The sequence below is a fragment of the Dermacentor albipictus genome, chromosome 8 (assembly GCF_038994185.2).
Source record: "Dermacentor albipictus isolate Rhodes 1998 colony chromosome 8, USDA_Dalb.pri_finalv2, whole genome shotgun sequence".
Taxonomy (NCBI): Eukaryota; Metazoa; Arthropoda; class Arachnida; order Ixodida; family Ixodidae; genus Dermacentor; species Dermacentor albipictus.
The window spans coordinates 122,105,001-122,120,683 of NC_091828.1; the positions used below are offsets into that span (position 1 = coordinate 122,105,001).

At 48.0% G+C, this 15,683-nt stretch overlaps 1 protein-coding gene across 4 annotated transcripts in view; it reads left to right on the forward strand.

Annotated features, from left to right (window-relative positions):
- The window catches only part of LOC135913020 (nucleolin-like), a 217,256-nt gene that overhangs the window by 33,016 nt on the left and 168,557 nt on the right, over positions 1–15,683 (forward strand). Inside the window, exon 1 of one of the 4 annotated variants that reach the window (XM_070524386.1) lies at positions 1,913–2,362. The exons of the other annotated variants lie outside the window; for them this stretch is intronic. Within the exon in view, the coding sequence (XP_070380487.1) occupies positions 2,275–2,362 (88 nt within the window). The 5' untranslated portion in view covers positions 1,913–2,274. Of the gene's footprint in view, positions 1–1,912; positions 2,363–15,683 lie in introns of those variants that run through there. 4 annotated transcript variants of the gene reach the window in all.

Here is a 15,683-nt window from a genome sequence, read left to right on the forward strand (position 1 = left end):
AACACTGGATAGAGTGACTGGGGAAGTACCTAAAATAAATAAGAAGACATGTATTTTCTTTTCCCATTTGAACTCCACGTCTCTTAAGCCAGTGCTATTGTTTAGATCTGTCCTCGCCTGTGATTATCAGTGGCCTGACCATTCTCTATCTGTTCGTAGATGGTTTTCTAAAAGTCTCATTTGCACTTGATTTGGGGGAGAGTGGATTTTTCTTCACCACAATCCACGACTCCAACCCAACCCCCCCCCCCCCCCTCCTAGCGACTCCTAAAAAGACAAGCGTAATGAGATCACCTTCTGATCTATAGTGAATCCTTAAAACAAATGTGTCCGTAACGCTCGCGCGGGAAAGATAAATAGAACACTATGGGCACGGATACCCAATTAACGTGCAGTACTTCCACGAGAACCCCGAACGAAACGAAGACTAAAAATATGGTTTACCCCTCATACCGCTACACAGCTCCCTTCCATCCCCTCCATTCCGCAGCATTTTCCCTATAGGGAACCACATTGCAATCCCATTTCGGAGTGCACGGCGGCGTGGCGCCAGCTAGTGGTGGGTTTCGGAAGTGGCGACACTCCTGGGAGTGCCGGAGAGTGCCTCGAGAGAGCGTCGCGAGACGCAGGCTGGCAAGCCTGGCAAAGCAAGCTTAGTGGGGCAACAGTCCATAGCGGCGGTGGGCGCGAGAAGAATCGGGAGAAAGCTGGAAGGGAAGAAAACATATATTAATAGGAGTGCAGGATCAGTATATGGCACAGAAATAAAGAAAGCTTCACCCTTGCGCTTTGGACAGACGACCTCGATCGAGAGAGTGGGGGCTGGAAGCCAGCGCTACCCTAAGAAGCCGCGCGCTGGGCAGAGCCCTCTGGTGCGCCGAAGCGGAAAAGGAACTGGGAAACCTAATTTGCGCCGTGGCGCCATCTTGTTGGGAGAAGGGGATACGCAGCGACGCGCGTTGGAGAGTCAGTGAAGTCGGAGACAAAGAAGGGAGAGAAAGGGATGCACGCGTCGCGCGCTTAGGGAGAGTGAAATGCCCGAGTGCCGGCGTTCTCCCGGGGCACTCGCGCTGTCGACATCCCCAGGCTTCGGAAGTAGCGAGGGAAAAAAGGGAAATCAGATTTGCCAAGGCGACGCTCGGGCTTTTCCCCTTCCACTCCCCGCCTTCTAGAGCACGGAGAATAGAGCAGGGAGAAAGGAAAGGGCACACACAAAACAGAAAGCGTTTTCATGAAGGACAAAAGGGGAGCTGTACGTTTGAGACAGGCTGGCAGGGGGGGGGGGAGAAAGTACACGTACGTGGGGATAGAAGATTTCGAAAGAGGATGATCCGGAGCGTGCCGGCCAGCTTCGGGCCGGGATAACGAGGGCAAGAACGGGGACGTTTCGACGGGAATCGAGGGGAGAGCAGAGACACCGTTCGGCGGTGGCATCGGAGGATGGGGAGCGGGCGAATTGGGGAAGAATGGGAGAAGGGCACGACGTGGAGGGCGTGGGCAGGGAGCGGGTGCGGGGGGATGGGGCGCAGTTTGGAGTGCGAGAACTCTGAGCGCACGCGACAGTTGGAACGCGAAACGAAGTGGAGCGCTCGGTGTCGTCGAAGGCCGTTTTAGGCCGGTCTGTTTTTTTGGGTTTCGTTTGTCGGTTCGCTCGCTCGCTCGAGCCCTTGTTTGAAGCGAGCGCTGGTGCACGCGCGCGCGCGCGTTTGCGGTGGACGCGATAACGAGTGCGTCCTGCCGGCGCCGCCTCTTCGTCCCGGCGGCGTTCGCACGATGTGTCAAACCGGGCTCGAACGGCCTCCTCACCGCTGCCGCCGTAGCGGCCGCTTCCCTCCTCCTCTCGTAGTCGTCGCACCGGCCAGTCTACGGAGCACGGGCTGCAGCTGGTAGCAGCAGCGGCGGCGCACGTTTTTGTTTTGCCTCGTCATCGTCGCCCGTGTCGACGGCGGCGTCCCGGCGCTCTCGTCGGTAGAACCGCCGAGTTATTCGCCGATTTAGAAACTTTGCGATCCTTCTGAACCACAGTTTTCTTTTTTTTCGCCCAGCTGTTAACGTGACAGTGTCGTGACGCCTCCTGTGAAGTGTCGGCCGGACGTCTGTCGATAGGCTCAGCGCAGCGTTCCACGTCTTAGGCTTCCAGAAAAGACAAAATATATATGTAAAGGCGAGGAGTCTGTCGTTGTCGACCGGAAGGTTCGTGGCCCGCGGCTCGGGCAGCGTCAGCAGCGGCTGAGGCCCGGTGCCACGACGAAGCTGTTAGCGCTCGCGGAGCGTATGCGTTCCTTCTGGATCTTCTGGCGCCGGAGACACAAGGTGGGACAGCGGCTGTGCGAGGACGACTCTCACGAGCTGTGCGAGAACGGTGAGTTGAATTGAAGAACGCCTTGAAACTGTTCCGTAGCTTTCCTTTGAATCTTCGATTTGGGTGTCTCATTCCGTTCGGAGAGGCAGCAATTAACTCCCCCCCCCACCACCACCCCCAAAAAGAAAAAAAATAATAATAATTTACCAACATCTGTGTACGAGTCGGGAAACTTGGGGTTCATTCACACGGAAATGACTACTCGAAAAACCGTGTCAAACTAGAAGATAAATGGTATTAAATAAGGATAAATGGAGGAACAACATTTGTGCCTACACCTGTAAACAGGTGGCATGGATAGAAATAAAAGCTGCATTTACAGTAGCGTAACAAGCGCCATCTCCTAAACGCTCACGACGGCAGCTTAAAAGCTTCCCGAAGCTCACCGGAAAGTCTAAACGATCACTACAAAAGAAACACGAAAGAGCAATATCGCTAAGCGCACAGCCCACTGCCTCTATTCTGACTAATTAAGGACGTTAGGTTAGGTTATCTAACGGAGTGGTGACTCCACTTTGTGGATTACGCTTTTTGCGCGCTGTCTATCAATGAATTAAGCAGGGAGAGTTCACAGATAAGGAACTCCTGTTGCTATTACCGCTTTGGCAAATGTCAGGCGTCACATGCGCCGACACAAGGACGCGTGTACGTTTCAGACAACAAGATCGCTTATAAACTCACCCTCCAATGAAGCTGAGGTGAGCGATGGCTAACGACTCCCAAGGCGTACTGTTCGTAAAGGCACGCTCTGCTGCACCGAACAGCGTCGATTCTCCAGCACGCAGCCACACATACAGTAACCGGAACACGAAGGATTTAATGACGCGTGACTCGTCACTTCCGCAGTGTAGCGTGCAGTGGGCCGATCGTCGAAGGCCGCGGTACGAGACTCATTGGCTAACGCGCTCCTCGATGAAAGTGAAGGGAGTAACGTGGGTAAGTGATGAGGGTGAAGGTAACGAGCCATGCACAGCCCAGCTGAAGCGAACCGAGACTATAACGCTAACGTCGCTCACGTTACGTTTCCGTGGATATATTATAGTCGCCGACGATGGCATCGCGGAAACGATGACAGTTTGTGAAATACAAAACGGGGCTAGGTCGGCAACCAATTAGAAACCTCGTTCGCGAGGGTATACACACTCTGACATTTTTTATTATTTTTTTTTTGGCGTGGCATAGTTCACCGAAATTGTTATCACCTGGTTTGAAAACGCGCACGTACGTACATAGATGGGCGATAAGGAAAAAGGAGGAACATTCTGGCAGGCGCCAGCGGATGCGGTGTAACGCCTGTTCGCTGTTCAGGGAGGAGGGGTATAGAAAAATGCGAGGCGGTGAAGGCGTTTAGGAGACGCAGAACGAAGAGCGCTGCAGCTAGGACAACACACAGGCGCTGACTTCCGATTTGTTCTATTTAGAAAAGCAAGATAATTGTTTACTCGTGTATAACATACTGATATCCGAGTAAGCTTAGGATTATAATAGATAATTATTGCGCGAATGAAAGAAAGTGACATCACGCAAGGAATAATAAAGGAAAGACCCGTAGCATTTGCGTAAGTGCAGGCTACCGACAAATTTCATCAAAGTGAAAAAAAAAGCTCCCTTACATACCCGTAATTAAACCAACAGAGCGCCAGCACTCTAGATATGCTTCTATCGGGAGAACTACATAAAGGTGCGCCGATCATTATCGCCACCTGTGAGCAATCGTGCGCAACAAGCAGTTTAGCAGAAGCCGCGAGATAGGCCGCCTACGCTCCTTGCCTTAGCTGACATGCAAAATATCCCCGAGCAGGGCTTCCCACGCACCCAACCTGCCCCAAACGAGATGTTCCGTTCCCGCTGGTACCACTATTTGCTGGGACACGCGTTTTTTGAATGTTTGGGTGTTGCTAGGAACAATAGAGGGGCGACAGGGATGGCGCAATCAGTCCACGTGTTCAACCCTTAATTGCGATTCTAGTCCGAGGTCCGCAATCTTGGTTAGGTCAGAAGGAGGTGTGTGGAAAAGCGCGCTCGCGGGTTTCCAATATCGCCCAATCGAAGGGCGATAACGCAGACATTGCCTGAGCCCTTGATTTCTAGGTTTCCGTGAAATTGACCTGTTCCCACAAGAGGAACGTCTCGTTCGCTTCACGTTCGCTTCCACGTCCAACCGCTAATGAGGTTCAAAGGTCTCCGTTTATGCGTCTAAAAAAAATGTACAGGGTGGCTGCAGAAAGCTGTCTGCATGCAGATGTGCCGGGACACGCAGGATAAGATACTGAGTGCTGGATTAAAAACAAAAAAAGAAGAAGACGCCAGGCGTATATACATAATCCTTCCTGCTAAACCGCTGGCTGATCTCCGCCCAAAGTTTGCCCAGAGGCAGCATTTTTGCATGAATTCTAGTTTAAAAGCTGCGTTCGCGGGCCTCACTTGCCAGTTTAGTCGGGTGTCGTCTACATATATATATATATATATATATATATATATATACGTACATACATACATACATACATACATACATACATACATACATACATACATACATACATACATACATACACTGGTGTTCCATTTACCTTGGACCAAGATTTCAAAAAGACAAAAAATTCCATGAGCTCTAGAAAAGTCGTACCGACTGCATAGTAGCAGCAGCCGTGTGTACTTACAGCCAGTATTTTTTTCATCACAAACTTATCGATTGCTTTTAATTAGCGAACTTTTTCATTATTGCATGAATCGCAAACATGTAATTACAAAGTTGTAGGGCACCTTAACTAACCTCAGAATCTAGCATTCCTTTCGTGCTGAAGTGTGCCTGGTTGTTTTTTTTTCCCAAGAAAAAAAAAAAACAAAAGCCCGCGAAATATGCGAAATATGAAACAGATGGGCGATGGCGCGCCGCTAACTAAAGCGCCTCCTAGCAACATTAGAAAGATATACGGCTGCATTCGTTTATCGCCGCATCGTATAAGGCTTCGTCATGTGGGATAGCTCGAGAGGTTTCGCGACCGAACTAGCGTGGTGAGATAAGCGTCAGCCCCATCTGCGGACGCAAGAATGTTGCGCTCGATGATGAGGCCCTCGGGATAGCTTTAACCTTCGCGTATCATGAAACAAAGCTGAAAAAGAAAATCAGTCAATGTTAAAAAAAAAAGAGAACAGTGCGCAAAAGAGCGCGAAAACAGGAAAATAAAGGCAGCTCTCGGAAGAACAGAAAAGAGGTACTGAAGAGCTTACTTCAATAAAGAATAAATCAAAAGCACGTAAGGCGTCTCAGCCGCCCACAAAGAAGCATGCAAAGGTGCAACTGGTTTTTGCCATTTAGCCTTTCTGCCTCTTGAACTCTGGAAAGGAGGCAAAACAAAGAAGCTTTTTGCCTCGCAGCCAGCCTTGGCAAGCAAACACTCCGTGATGTCAGTCCCTTTGCTCAGTCTTGGCCTAACACGTGACCTCTCGCGTCGAGATCACGGCGCAAGAATAAAGATTTGCCGAGACGTTTGGTTCCCGGTAGTTCTTATTGGGTGCGCGCTTGTTCTGCTACTCTGGCGCGACTCCGCCTGCAGCGTAGAGTTTCTCACTATAACACATTGAGCAAAATCTGGCGCCTCCGTATATGGGAGTTTCCAAAAGGGCGCTGTGCCCTGATGAATGGCGGTGTATGTGTTTGCGAGGCTTGTGTTGGCTGGCGTTGTAAGAGGCTTCGTTTAAAACGTAGATATGGCTACACAAATAATGCGTTCTTAAAATAAAACCTTCATAAAATGTTTCCGTTCCCACATATTACATGTTCCAGTGAAGTTTACTCACTACGACGCATAACCAAGCGAAGAAAAGCAAGAACAGACGACAAACTGTTCCAAAGCGAGAATGAATATCGTCGTCTGTCCTTGAACTTTAGCGGCCCTCTGATACTTTTTACGTTTCATATAATTGTACATGCAATAACAAGTTCTCATAGTTAAACAAAACATGTTTTTGTGTAATAATAAAGCTAAAACAGCTTTTTCATGTCCTGTTTTAGTAGAAAATGAATCACTGTGACAGACGAAACGGTGCTTGCCTGGCTTTCCTAGAACCATGGTAATCCGAAGTCACAATATACCAGCGTTTTCATGCATACCACAGCGCAGCAGCCCCAGATTCCCTTGTAGGTAATGTAGTGAGAAACTCTATGGCCTGCAGAGCGGGAGCACTAAAACCAACCGCGCACTTTGGCGCGACGATCACCTGTTGGGCAGACAGGTTTGGCTTCAACCGCGTTGCACGACGCTTCCCCGTAAGTTTTTCTTTTTTCTCTTCCTTCTTCCACGTTTTAACGTCAGATGAACGGCCATAGTGGCGCCACTCGGATACACAAGCGCCGGATTCTCCTCTAGCGTGTTCAGTGTGGAACTCCTATTCGGCGGCTGTTAGCAGAAAAATACGGAAGTCGGAGTACGGGCGTGTGTTTTTCGCGCCCACTTTATCTCGGCAGAACAAACGCGGCCGTGCCGTGCAGAGTACGTGCCACAAAGGCGTATCAGCAAACGGCCAGCAAACCGAGCTGCCAAGTTTACCAGGCTATCAAAAATAAAAGAAGAGAGAGAGAGAGAGAGAGAGAGAGAGAGAGTGGCCGCCATCCGTTTTGGGTGTACGCCCGAACGCCGCAGGGTATACGCACACGCCCCGCCTGCAGTAAACGAATGCGCCGGCCTGCTCTGTATACATCTCCAAGCGCTCGCAGACATGTTCTTGTACGTTTCGCTTGCTTTTCGGCGTTCGTATTTATAAGTCGCGAAGCACTTCTGGAATGGCCGCGTATTATTTTATTTCTGCGAAGTGACAGAAGTACTGTAAGATTTCGCCACCATATAAACTGGCTTTTCTGACCGCAGCATTGTTCTTCAAGATCCCATATTTTCGTACACTGGTGCTGCTTGTTATTGCGTTTGTTGTTGTTGTTGAGCGCTCTTTGGTCTCGTATTTTATCTTACTCCATTAACATAATTCAGTAGTACCATAGTTTCTTGCTATAATATGTTAAGCTTCTCACGGGCGGACGAATGAGCATTTAATTTGGCAGGTCCATGCAGGAAAGCAGCAAGTTCATTTGAAAAAACCGATGTCCCCCATATATATATATATATATATATATATATATATATATATATATATATATATATATATATATATATCCAATGGCAATGTAAGCATTAAATTCTGGCCTTTTACGTGCCAAAACCTGGATGTAATTATGCGGGAATCGATGGTATTTATTCATTTTGAACACCTGGGGTTGTTTAACGTGCATCATATACGCTCGGTACATGGGCGTTTTTGTATTTCGCCCCCGTCAAAATACCGCCGCCGGGATTCGATCCCGCGACCTCTGGCTCAGCAGCGCAACGCCGAAGCGATTACGACACCGCGACGTGTTACGGCGAGTGGAGTATGGCACTATGTAAGTATAAAAAAAAACGCTTGAGAGAACCATTTTATAACGCTTAACCCACAGAAGTTCATCAATAATTGAAAACGTATAACATACCGGAAAAAAAAATATACTGCGGGTTGCTGAGCTGTGATTCTATACCCGTATTGCAAAGCTGAAGGTTGTCTTGAAAAATACTCCATGTAGTCGGTGTGAGCCGTAGTCACAGGGAGACGAAGCTCCGAACGACTGGCCGATCGACTAGGGCCGGCTTGCACGAACGTTTAATAACGAAAATAATGACGAATTTAAGAACGCGTTCCTGTGTGGACAAGGCGTTGTCTATGGAACATTCAAGAATGCGTTCTTAATTTCTTTATTATTTTCGTCATTGAATGTTCGGACAAGCTGCTCCGGATGGCGGGACGCGTACGCGACGAGAACTAGCTGCTGTCGCAGATAATCAGTTCGGAGTAGGAAGAATTGCTGAACTCTGGTCATTTGATTCTCGCTGCGGCGTCACTGCCTTCATCCCTGCGGGTCCGTGTGCGCCATGGCCATCAGCGCTGCGCATTTGCATGCAGTCCGAGTCACACGAACGAACTAAGAACACACGCAGCGCTTGTCGTCGCAGCCGCCGCTCCGCGATCGCAGTTTCGCCTTCGATAAACGAGAAGGCCATGGCACGCCACGTCCGACACAACGCCGCGTCATCCTTAGGCCTATAGTTCACATACTATCAAACCAGGAGGGCAATGAGAGAGAGAGAGAGAGAGAGAGAGAGAGAGAGAGAGAGAGAGAGATAGATGGGGAGAGTGAAAAAGATAGAGATAGATAGACAGACAGACAGAAAGACAGACAGACAGACAGATAGATAGATAGATAGATAGATAGATAGATAGATAGATAGATAGATAGATAGATAGATAGATAGACAGACAGACAGATAGATAGATAGATAGATAGATAGATAGATAGATAGATAGATGGATAGATAGATAGATAGATAGATAGATAGATAGATAGATAGATAGATAGATAGATAGATAGATAGAGAGAAAGAGAGAGAGAGAGAGAGAGTAAGGGGCATGTGCCTGTTTTTTTCCTCACCCGAAAATTTCCATGTGTCCTAATGCGTTTCTGACACCATTTCTGATCGTTTAGTTGCACAGACAAAAAAGCTCGTGTGTTTCAAATTTATAAACTTGGTCGATTGTCGACAATTTAAAAACACTTTTTAAAAGAAATTAGTGGCCTAATTAGAAAAACGTTTTCTATCCACAGTCTGTCAGTTTGAATCGTCTCTTTTAACTGCAACAAGCCTCGTCAAATTTGTTGTATAGAGGACGCCGAGCAAAACGATGTCGTTGTTTCTATGATATTTAGCAATGAGTTTCTGAGGGAAAGCTTCGGCTTGACGAATGAAGCAATCAAACACGCGAGAAAGCAGGCAAACGAATTAAACAAACAAACTAGGAAAGTAGGAAGGAAGGAAGGGAAGGAAATAAGGAAGCAATCAAGCAAACAATCTATAAATTATTGAAAGACACAGGCAAGGCAGAAGTCGTCTCATTTGCATTTTCCATTACGCGGGTATCGTTCTGCGCTCGCAATAAGCCACTGTCGCAGCATAGCGGGGGGATTCCTGCTTCGTACAGATCGTCGCCGCTTCGACGGGAACGGAGCTGCAGCCAACGTGTGCCCACTGGGAAATCGCGGGGCCTGCCGCGCCGATGGGGAGACGCGCCTAAGCACGAACAACGAGGTACAGCGCGTGGCCAGGCTGGGCTCCGGTTTGAATATCGGAGCGAGGCGTACACCCGCGGATTGCGTTAGTTACAAGGCTGATTGCGACTCCGTGTCGTCTCGGAGAAAGCTATGAACTACGCACACACACACATGCACAAAATGTCAGTCTCGTTCGAATGACGAAGGACAGCGGTAGCTATGTTTAGCGTCGCGCTCTACCTTGTTGGCCAGTGTTCTGTACACCGGGTGGTATGGAACCGAACCAATCAGAGGGGCCCCGGAAGGCCGCTGCTACGGCATCTATGATTGGCTCTGTATAGCGCCTTCGTTACCATATTGGGCAATGTGGCGGAGTTTGACGATGCACAGATTGGCACCCCGCGTTTCATGCAGAGTAGGCAGCGCTGCACGAAGCTACGCAAGTAGTGCGGCTTAGAAGTATCAGTCCGCGCGCTTCGAAAGACTGTTTTTATTTTTTTTATTTGGTGCAATACTGTGGACAATAGTCCAAGCAGAAGAGAGTGCAAACAACAAAAAGAAACATTCATGCTAACAAATCACAAAGTATTACGTAGTAAGGGTGAAGTTTATGGTAATGAATTACACTCTGGTAATTGTGCTCGGGAAGAATTCATATTTATATAAGTTAGTCCTTGCGAATACAGGTTTGATGTGACGACTGTGTCTATGACATGAGGCTTGACCAGTGTAATACGAACGTTCATACACAACGTTTTATACGAAGTAACTCCTTCATATACCCCAACTAACACTTGTGGGCGCGAGTTTATGTCAAGTCACGTATTACTCGTGAATATTCGTGCATATTTGTGCTCCTAGTAAGGCGACGCACTATGCTTTGGTCGCGATGATGACAGCGCAAACTGTGTAGTACAGTTCGCGCTGTCATCATTACTGCTCCGTCACCTTTCCTCTTTTTCAAATAAAAGAGAAGCAGAACAGAGAGAGAGAGAGACAGAGAAAGGCAAAGGAAGGACAGGGAGGTTAATCAGAAATTATCTCCAGTTGGCTACCCTGTACTGGGGGAGTGGCAAGGGGATGCGATAGGTGACAGAGAGAAGGATTTAAAAAAGGAGAAAGAAAGAAGCTACACACACACACATACACACAAACTGCTTCTGTGGGCACTGTCACGCAACCCACAAAGGCGTTCCTAGTGTTATGCAGTGTCACCGTACAATCCTGCGTCACACAGTGAAGTCACAATCTGTCAGAAAGTCCAGCGTCTTTTAAATACCGCATCAGCGTCTTCATAGCCGATCGCGCTGATGTTCGCGTAGGCCAGCTTCCAAGGATCTTGTTTTCTGTCATTGGGCGCTTGTCCAGTTTGTCTAGGGTGGCTGAGAGGACTTCCTTTTGCGGGTTGAAACGAGAGCACTGACAAAGAAGGTGCGCGATTGTTTCACTGCACCCGCAGAAGTCACAAAGTGGGCTGTTGGACATTTCGCTAAGAAAGGAGTACGTATTTGAAAATGCTACTCCAAGCCATAGACGAACTAGAAGGGTGCAGTCGTGTCGTGGAAGCTCGGGCGGAATACGGAGTTGTAAATTAGGGTCCAGGGTATGAAGGTGTGCACTTGTGAAATCGCATGAATTCCACTGAGCTAATGTCAGGTCGTGTGCAAGTATGGCAAGTTTTTTCGCTGCGTCGGCTCTCGAAACAGGAATGGCAACGTAGCTGATTCTGTCATGGGCAGGTCGGGCAGCTTCGTCTGCTCGATCATTACCATGTATGCCACAGTGACTAGGCAACCACTGATATATGATATCGGGGCCTTCGTCAACAATGCGGCGGTGTACTTCTCTGATCTCTGTGACGAGCTGTCCATGTGATCCATGGCGCAGTGCTGAGAGTACACTCTGTAGGGCTGCCTTGGAATCACAGAAGACTGACCATGCATGGGGTGGTTCCTCCTGAATGAAATTAAGAGCCGCACGCAAGGCTACCAGTTCAGCAGCTGTCGTCGATGATGCATGTGAAGTTTTTAGCTGCGTATTGATGGAACATAAATGCATCGCACTATAGAGGGTGCATCATTCTACAGAGCACGCCTGTCGCTGCGCGCCTGTCAATGGTGATGGGCGTACATACATACATACATACATACATACATACATACATACATACATACATACATACATACATACATACATACATACATACATACATACATACATACATACATACATACATACATACATACATACATACATACATACATACATACATACATACATACATACATACATACATACATACATACATACATACATACATACATACATACATACGCGTGCGCAGATAATTAATTGCTTAATACATGCATACCCGAATGTGCGGTGGTACGACTTGGACAACCAACGCGACCTTTTTGGCGGACCGGAGAAAGTCTCAATGAGCAAATCTAACATGACCCGCATGTGTTAGTTTCTTTTTCTTTCTTTTTTAAATACCTCATAGTATTTATTTTTTATGTTTAGAATTGTGGTATTTCGGCCATGATTTCGGTATAGTGGCCCTCTTTACTAGTCATAACTACCACATTTTAGCAGCTAATAAGCAAGGGTGATGCAAATCAGTTGTGTGGACACCAACTACGACAACACTGCCACCGTGAGGTCGCGATCATCGCACCATCGACTATGGCATACGTTTATAAATGAACGTGCGAATGTGTGCAGACAGATTTCCTTCGGCCGGTCATGACGGGATTTTAACGGTCGTTCTAGTCAGTGACAGAACTACCCGCTAGGGGGCAGTGTAGACGTCTGACCAGCGCTGATGTCGCCCGAGTCGCTGGTTTTCGTGTCTTTACGTTTCATTCTTTTTTCTCTCGGTGGCCGTCGTACTAAACTGCGCCTTGATTTGTGGTAGCACTAAAACGTCGTCTGCTTTCTCAATGTCGTGTGAAACGTTCGTCTCCTTAGTTTGTCTTGCTTTGCTGCGTTCAACGTGTTTACCTTGGTCGGTGAAATTTGAAGTGTTTTCAGGTCACGCTTTGTCGTGAGCTCTTTCATACTTTGATTGTTCTCTCTCATCTTATCCTTTATCCTTTCTTATCTTAAATTTCTGCGTTTCTATTTTATTCTTCCTGAAGAGTAGACAGGTGTCGTGTCATTTCTGGTGGCAGGTACCAATTTACTTGTTTCATTTTTTTTAATCCTTTATGACAATTGTTCATCCGTCTCCACACAAAAATAACAATTGGTTGGTGAGATTCTGAGTGTTTTGTAGCTACTCATGCGCGTAAGTTATGATGGCAAGTGATAACAGCAGTGGAAAGGGTAAGTGCGCCTTTATTTGCGAAGGGTGTTGACTCTGGGCTTCTAAATGAATGGGGAGATGTACCGCGCCACTAATCTCAGACAAGGGAGCCCAGACGGACCTTCCGGTTGTAAGGTAGGGGTTGCGCCAAACGAAGAACGGTATGGCCGTCCTTACCGGCCGTTTTCATCTTGAGTGCTGACCTCGACTTGAAAGTGTGCGCAATGGCAAATGTAGCGCTGTCCAACTTGGAGAGAAGTTGTACAGATTTATCAGCCGTTCGTCCTACTCCGTGACGTCAAGGTTGAAACACGCTTCTTTCAACGTCGTCTTCTCTCGGAAAATCTGTTTTATGCGGTGCCACAAATAACAGGTACGATGTGGTTATCGGCGCGGGGCCTGTACCGAAGTCTTAAATTGTCGTAGAGTACAGTAATGGCGTTTGCTGGCCGGGCAAGTCTACGCCTGGTGTTGTATGTCCATCAAGGCCTGCGTATAAGCCCTAAATGATAGTAACCAGTGACATCGAAGGCGCGTCGTATGTTACAAGTAAAGGCTGACGGCTAGTTGACATTATCCTGCACAGCTTACAGACGGTTTAGAATATCTCATTCAAAGCACATGGGTACCATAAGCAGAAGGACGTGAACACATTGGTGGGCGTATCACGTAACCTTTTGTACCCAATAGACGATTGCCATCGTCATAGTGATCATCACCATCATATTATTCGTGATTTTCTTCTTGCTCTTCACGACAAAAGCAGTCGAAGTCATCCTTGTCGCCACAATCGTCATGTAGAAGCTGACGGCTCGTCGTCTTGCAGTTTTTGAGCGTGAGCAGTTTTATAAAGCTACGCATCTGTCTGCCTGACGCCAGCGTAGTTTTATACAATAATTACTAGGGGGAAGTGTGACGCTGAGATCGCTCAGCTACCATGGGAATGATGGGAGTTGCATGGATTTGTCTGATCTTCGTGCTCTTGGCTTCAGACGATCTTGTGGCCTTGTTTGCTACGCTTTATTTGCCTTCGTTGTTCTAAATTTCAGAGCCTACTTTTCTAAGTGCGCGAGAATCTGAGAACACGCTTAATCTCTGCTAATTGTGCAGCGGTACAGCCTGCCGATGTGGCTAAATCGAAGCGCTCCAAGCGTGTCAACGCGCTAGCTTGCCTACGAGAAACTAATAAAGGCGTCCTGTGCCACTTGTCGATGCATGCGTTTGAGGCGTAATGGTTTCAATATCAGGCTTCGGTGCTAAAGATTCTTTGTTTGAATCCTGCCGTCGGATAATATTAATAAATTTATTTATTATTTATTACACACTGCATTGTTTCAAAATGATGCGTCTACAAAGTCACAAAGCCGCTTGAAGCCTGAAGGACAAAGTTTAGGCTTATCCGTGTACTAATCTTCATTTACATGCTGGCTGAACCGCCTCTATTGCAGCTTCTGTGCACGCTAGCGCCATAGTTCTCTGCAGTAATTATTGCATGAAACTCTGTGAACGCCAGCATTAAATGCCCGAAATGACTGAACGGTTTTTCTGGCAGCAACTTTGGGTCCATTCGTCTCGTCGTGGCGCCTAATTAATGTGGCGCTCGGCACGGCTATTGACGCGCTCCAGCGAGTATTGCGATAGAGCGCTGTAGCAAAGGCGACGGGGGCTGTGAGGCAAACTACCGCCAGGCGGAGTTATTCTGACCCCCGAGCGGAAGTAAGCTTTTCCCTCGACCCCAACCCCCTTCTTCCTCCTCACGTAATATCTCGTTGTAGCGGTGGGAATGACGGGAAGCGAGCAGAGCATACCCCGATAGGACGACGCAGAGATGCACCACAGGCACTGCGACCAAATCGATATGGCGCACGGATATCTTCCGGAAAGCTTCCTATACACAGAAAAAGGGCCACTTCGACCAAGGCTCGCGGAGTCCTTGAATCGATCATGTTTAGCCGTTCCTGCACCAGAATGGGGGGTGCAGATTGACCAGATTATTTGTGATCTATGTGCCTTCCATCACCTTGAAAATACGCCATTTTCAAAACTTAGCACCTATATTTCATCGCTGCCCAAAATCTACGTTCGTCTGCTTCCGCGGGACCGTCGTATGTTAGTCCTCATCCCAACGCACCGTCTGCCTACCACACCTCTTTCGTTCGTCTGCCCTTCCCTCTGCAAGTTCGTTGGTGCCTGCGTTACGTCGTCTGCTACGTACCCAAAACACAAAATACAAGTCGTGTTTTCTGCTGACCCTTACCGCACAGGCACGCGATAAGCGCGCTTTAATCACCCCACGTCGTTTGCTATACACTATCCAGCCGCGTCGTCTGCCATTCTCCGCTGTACTACGCCGTCTGCTACTCCCCCCCGCCTCGCCCATTCACTTCCTCCATAAGCACATTAACGAATCTCCTCCACAACTTCCCCACGTTACCTCCATCGTCCTCGAAGGGGTCGTCAACTGCATCGCGTTTCGATAGCGAGCACGCTTCCGCGGGGAAACCTATATATGCCTACATCTATCTAGGTATATACACAAACACGACGGTCTAATGAGCGCCCTCTTAACAAGGTCTCTCGTTTCTTTTTCGCCCCCTTAATTAACGTCTTTCCGAGAGTCGACGAATCGTTCATTAGATGCACCGCCGCGTAGCTCGTCGGCAGAGAGCGTCAGGGATCGAAGAGATGAAGATTACGGAGCCAGGCGGGCGGGCGAAAGTGGCTCCCCGTGGAGGTGGGTTCGATATCGAATCACTTCTGGCTCGCTAATTAGAGTATAGCGGTGGCCCGTGGTGGCAATATCTTTCGAGATAATTCATTTTCTCTTTTTTTTTTCAGCGCTTTCGAGCACCTGCCAAAGTTTTCTATGAAAATACGATTGA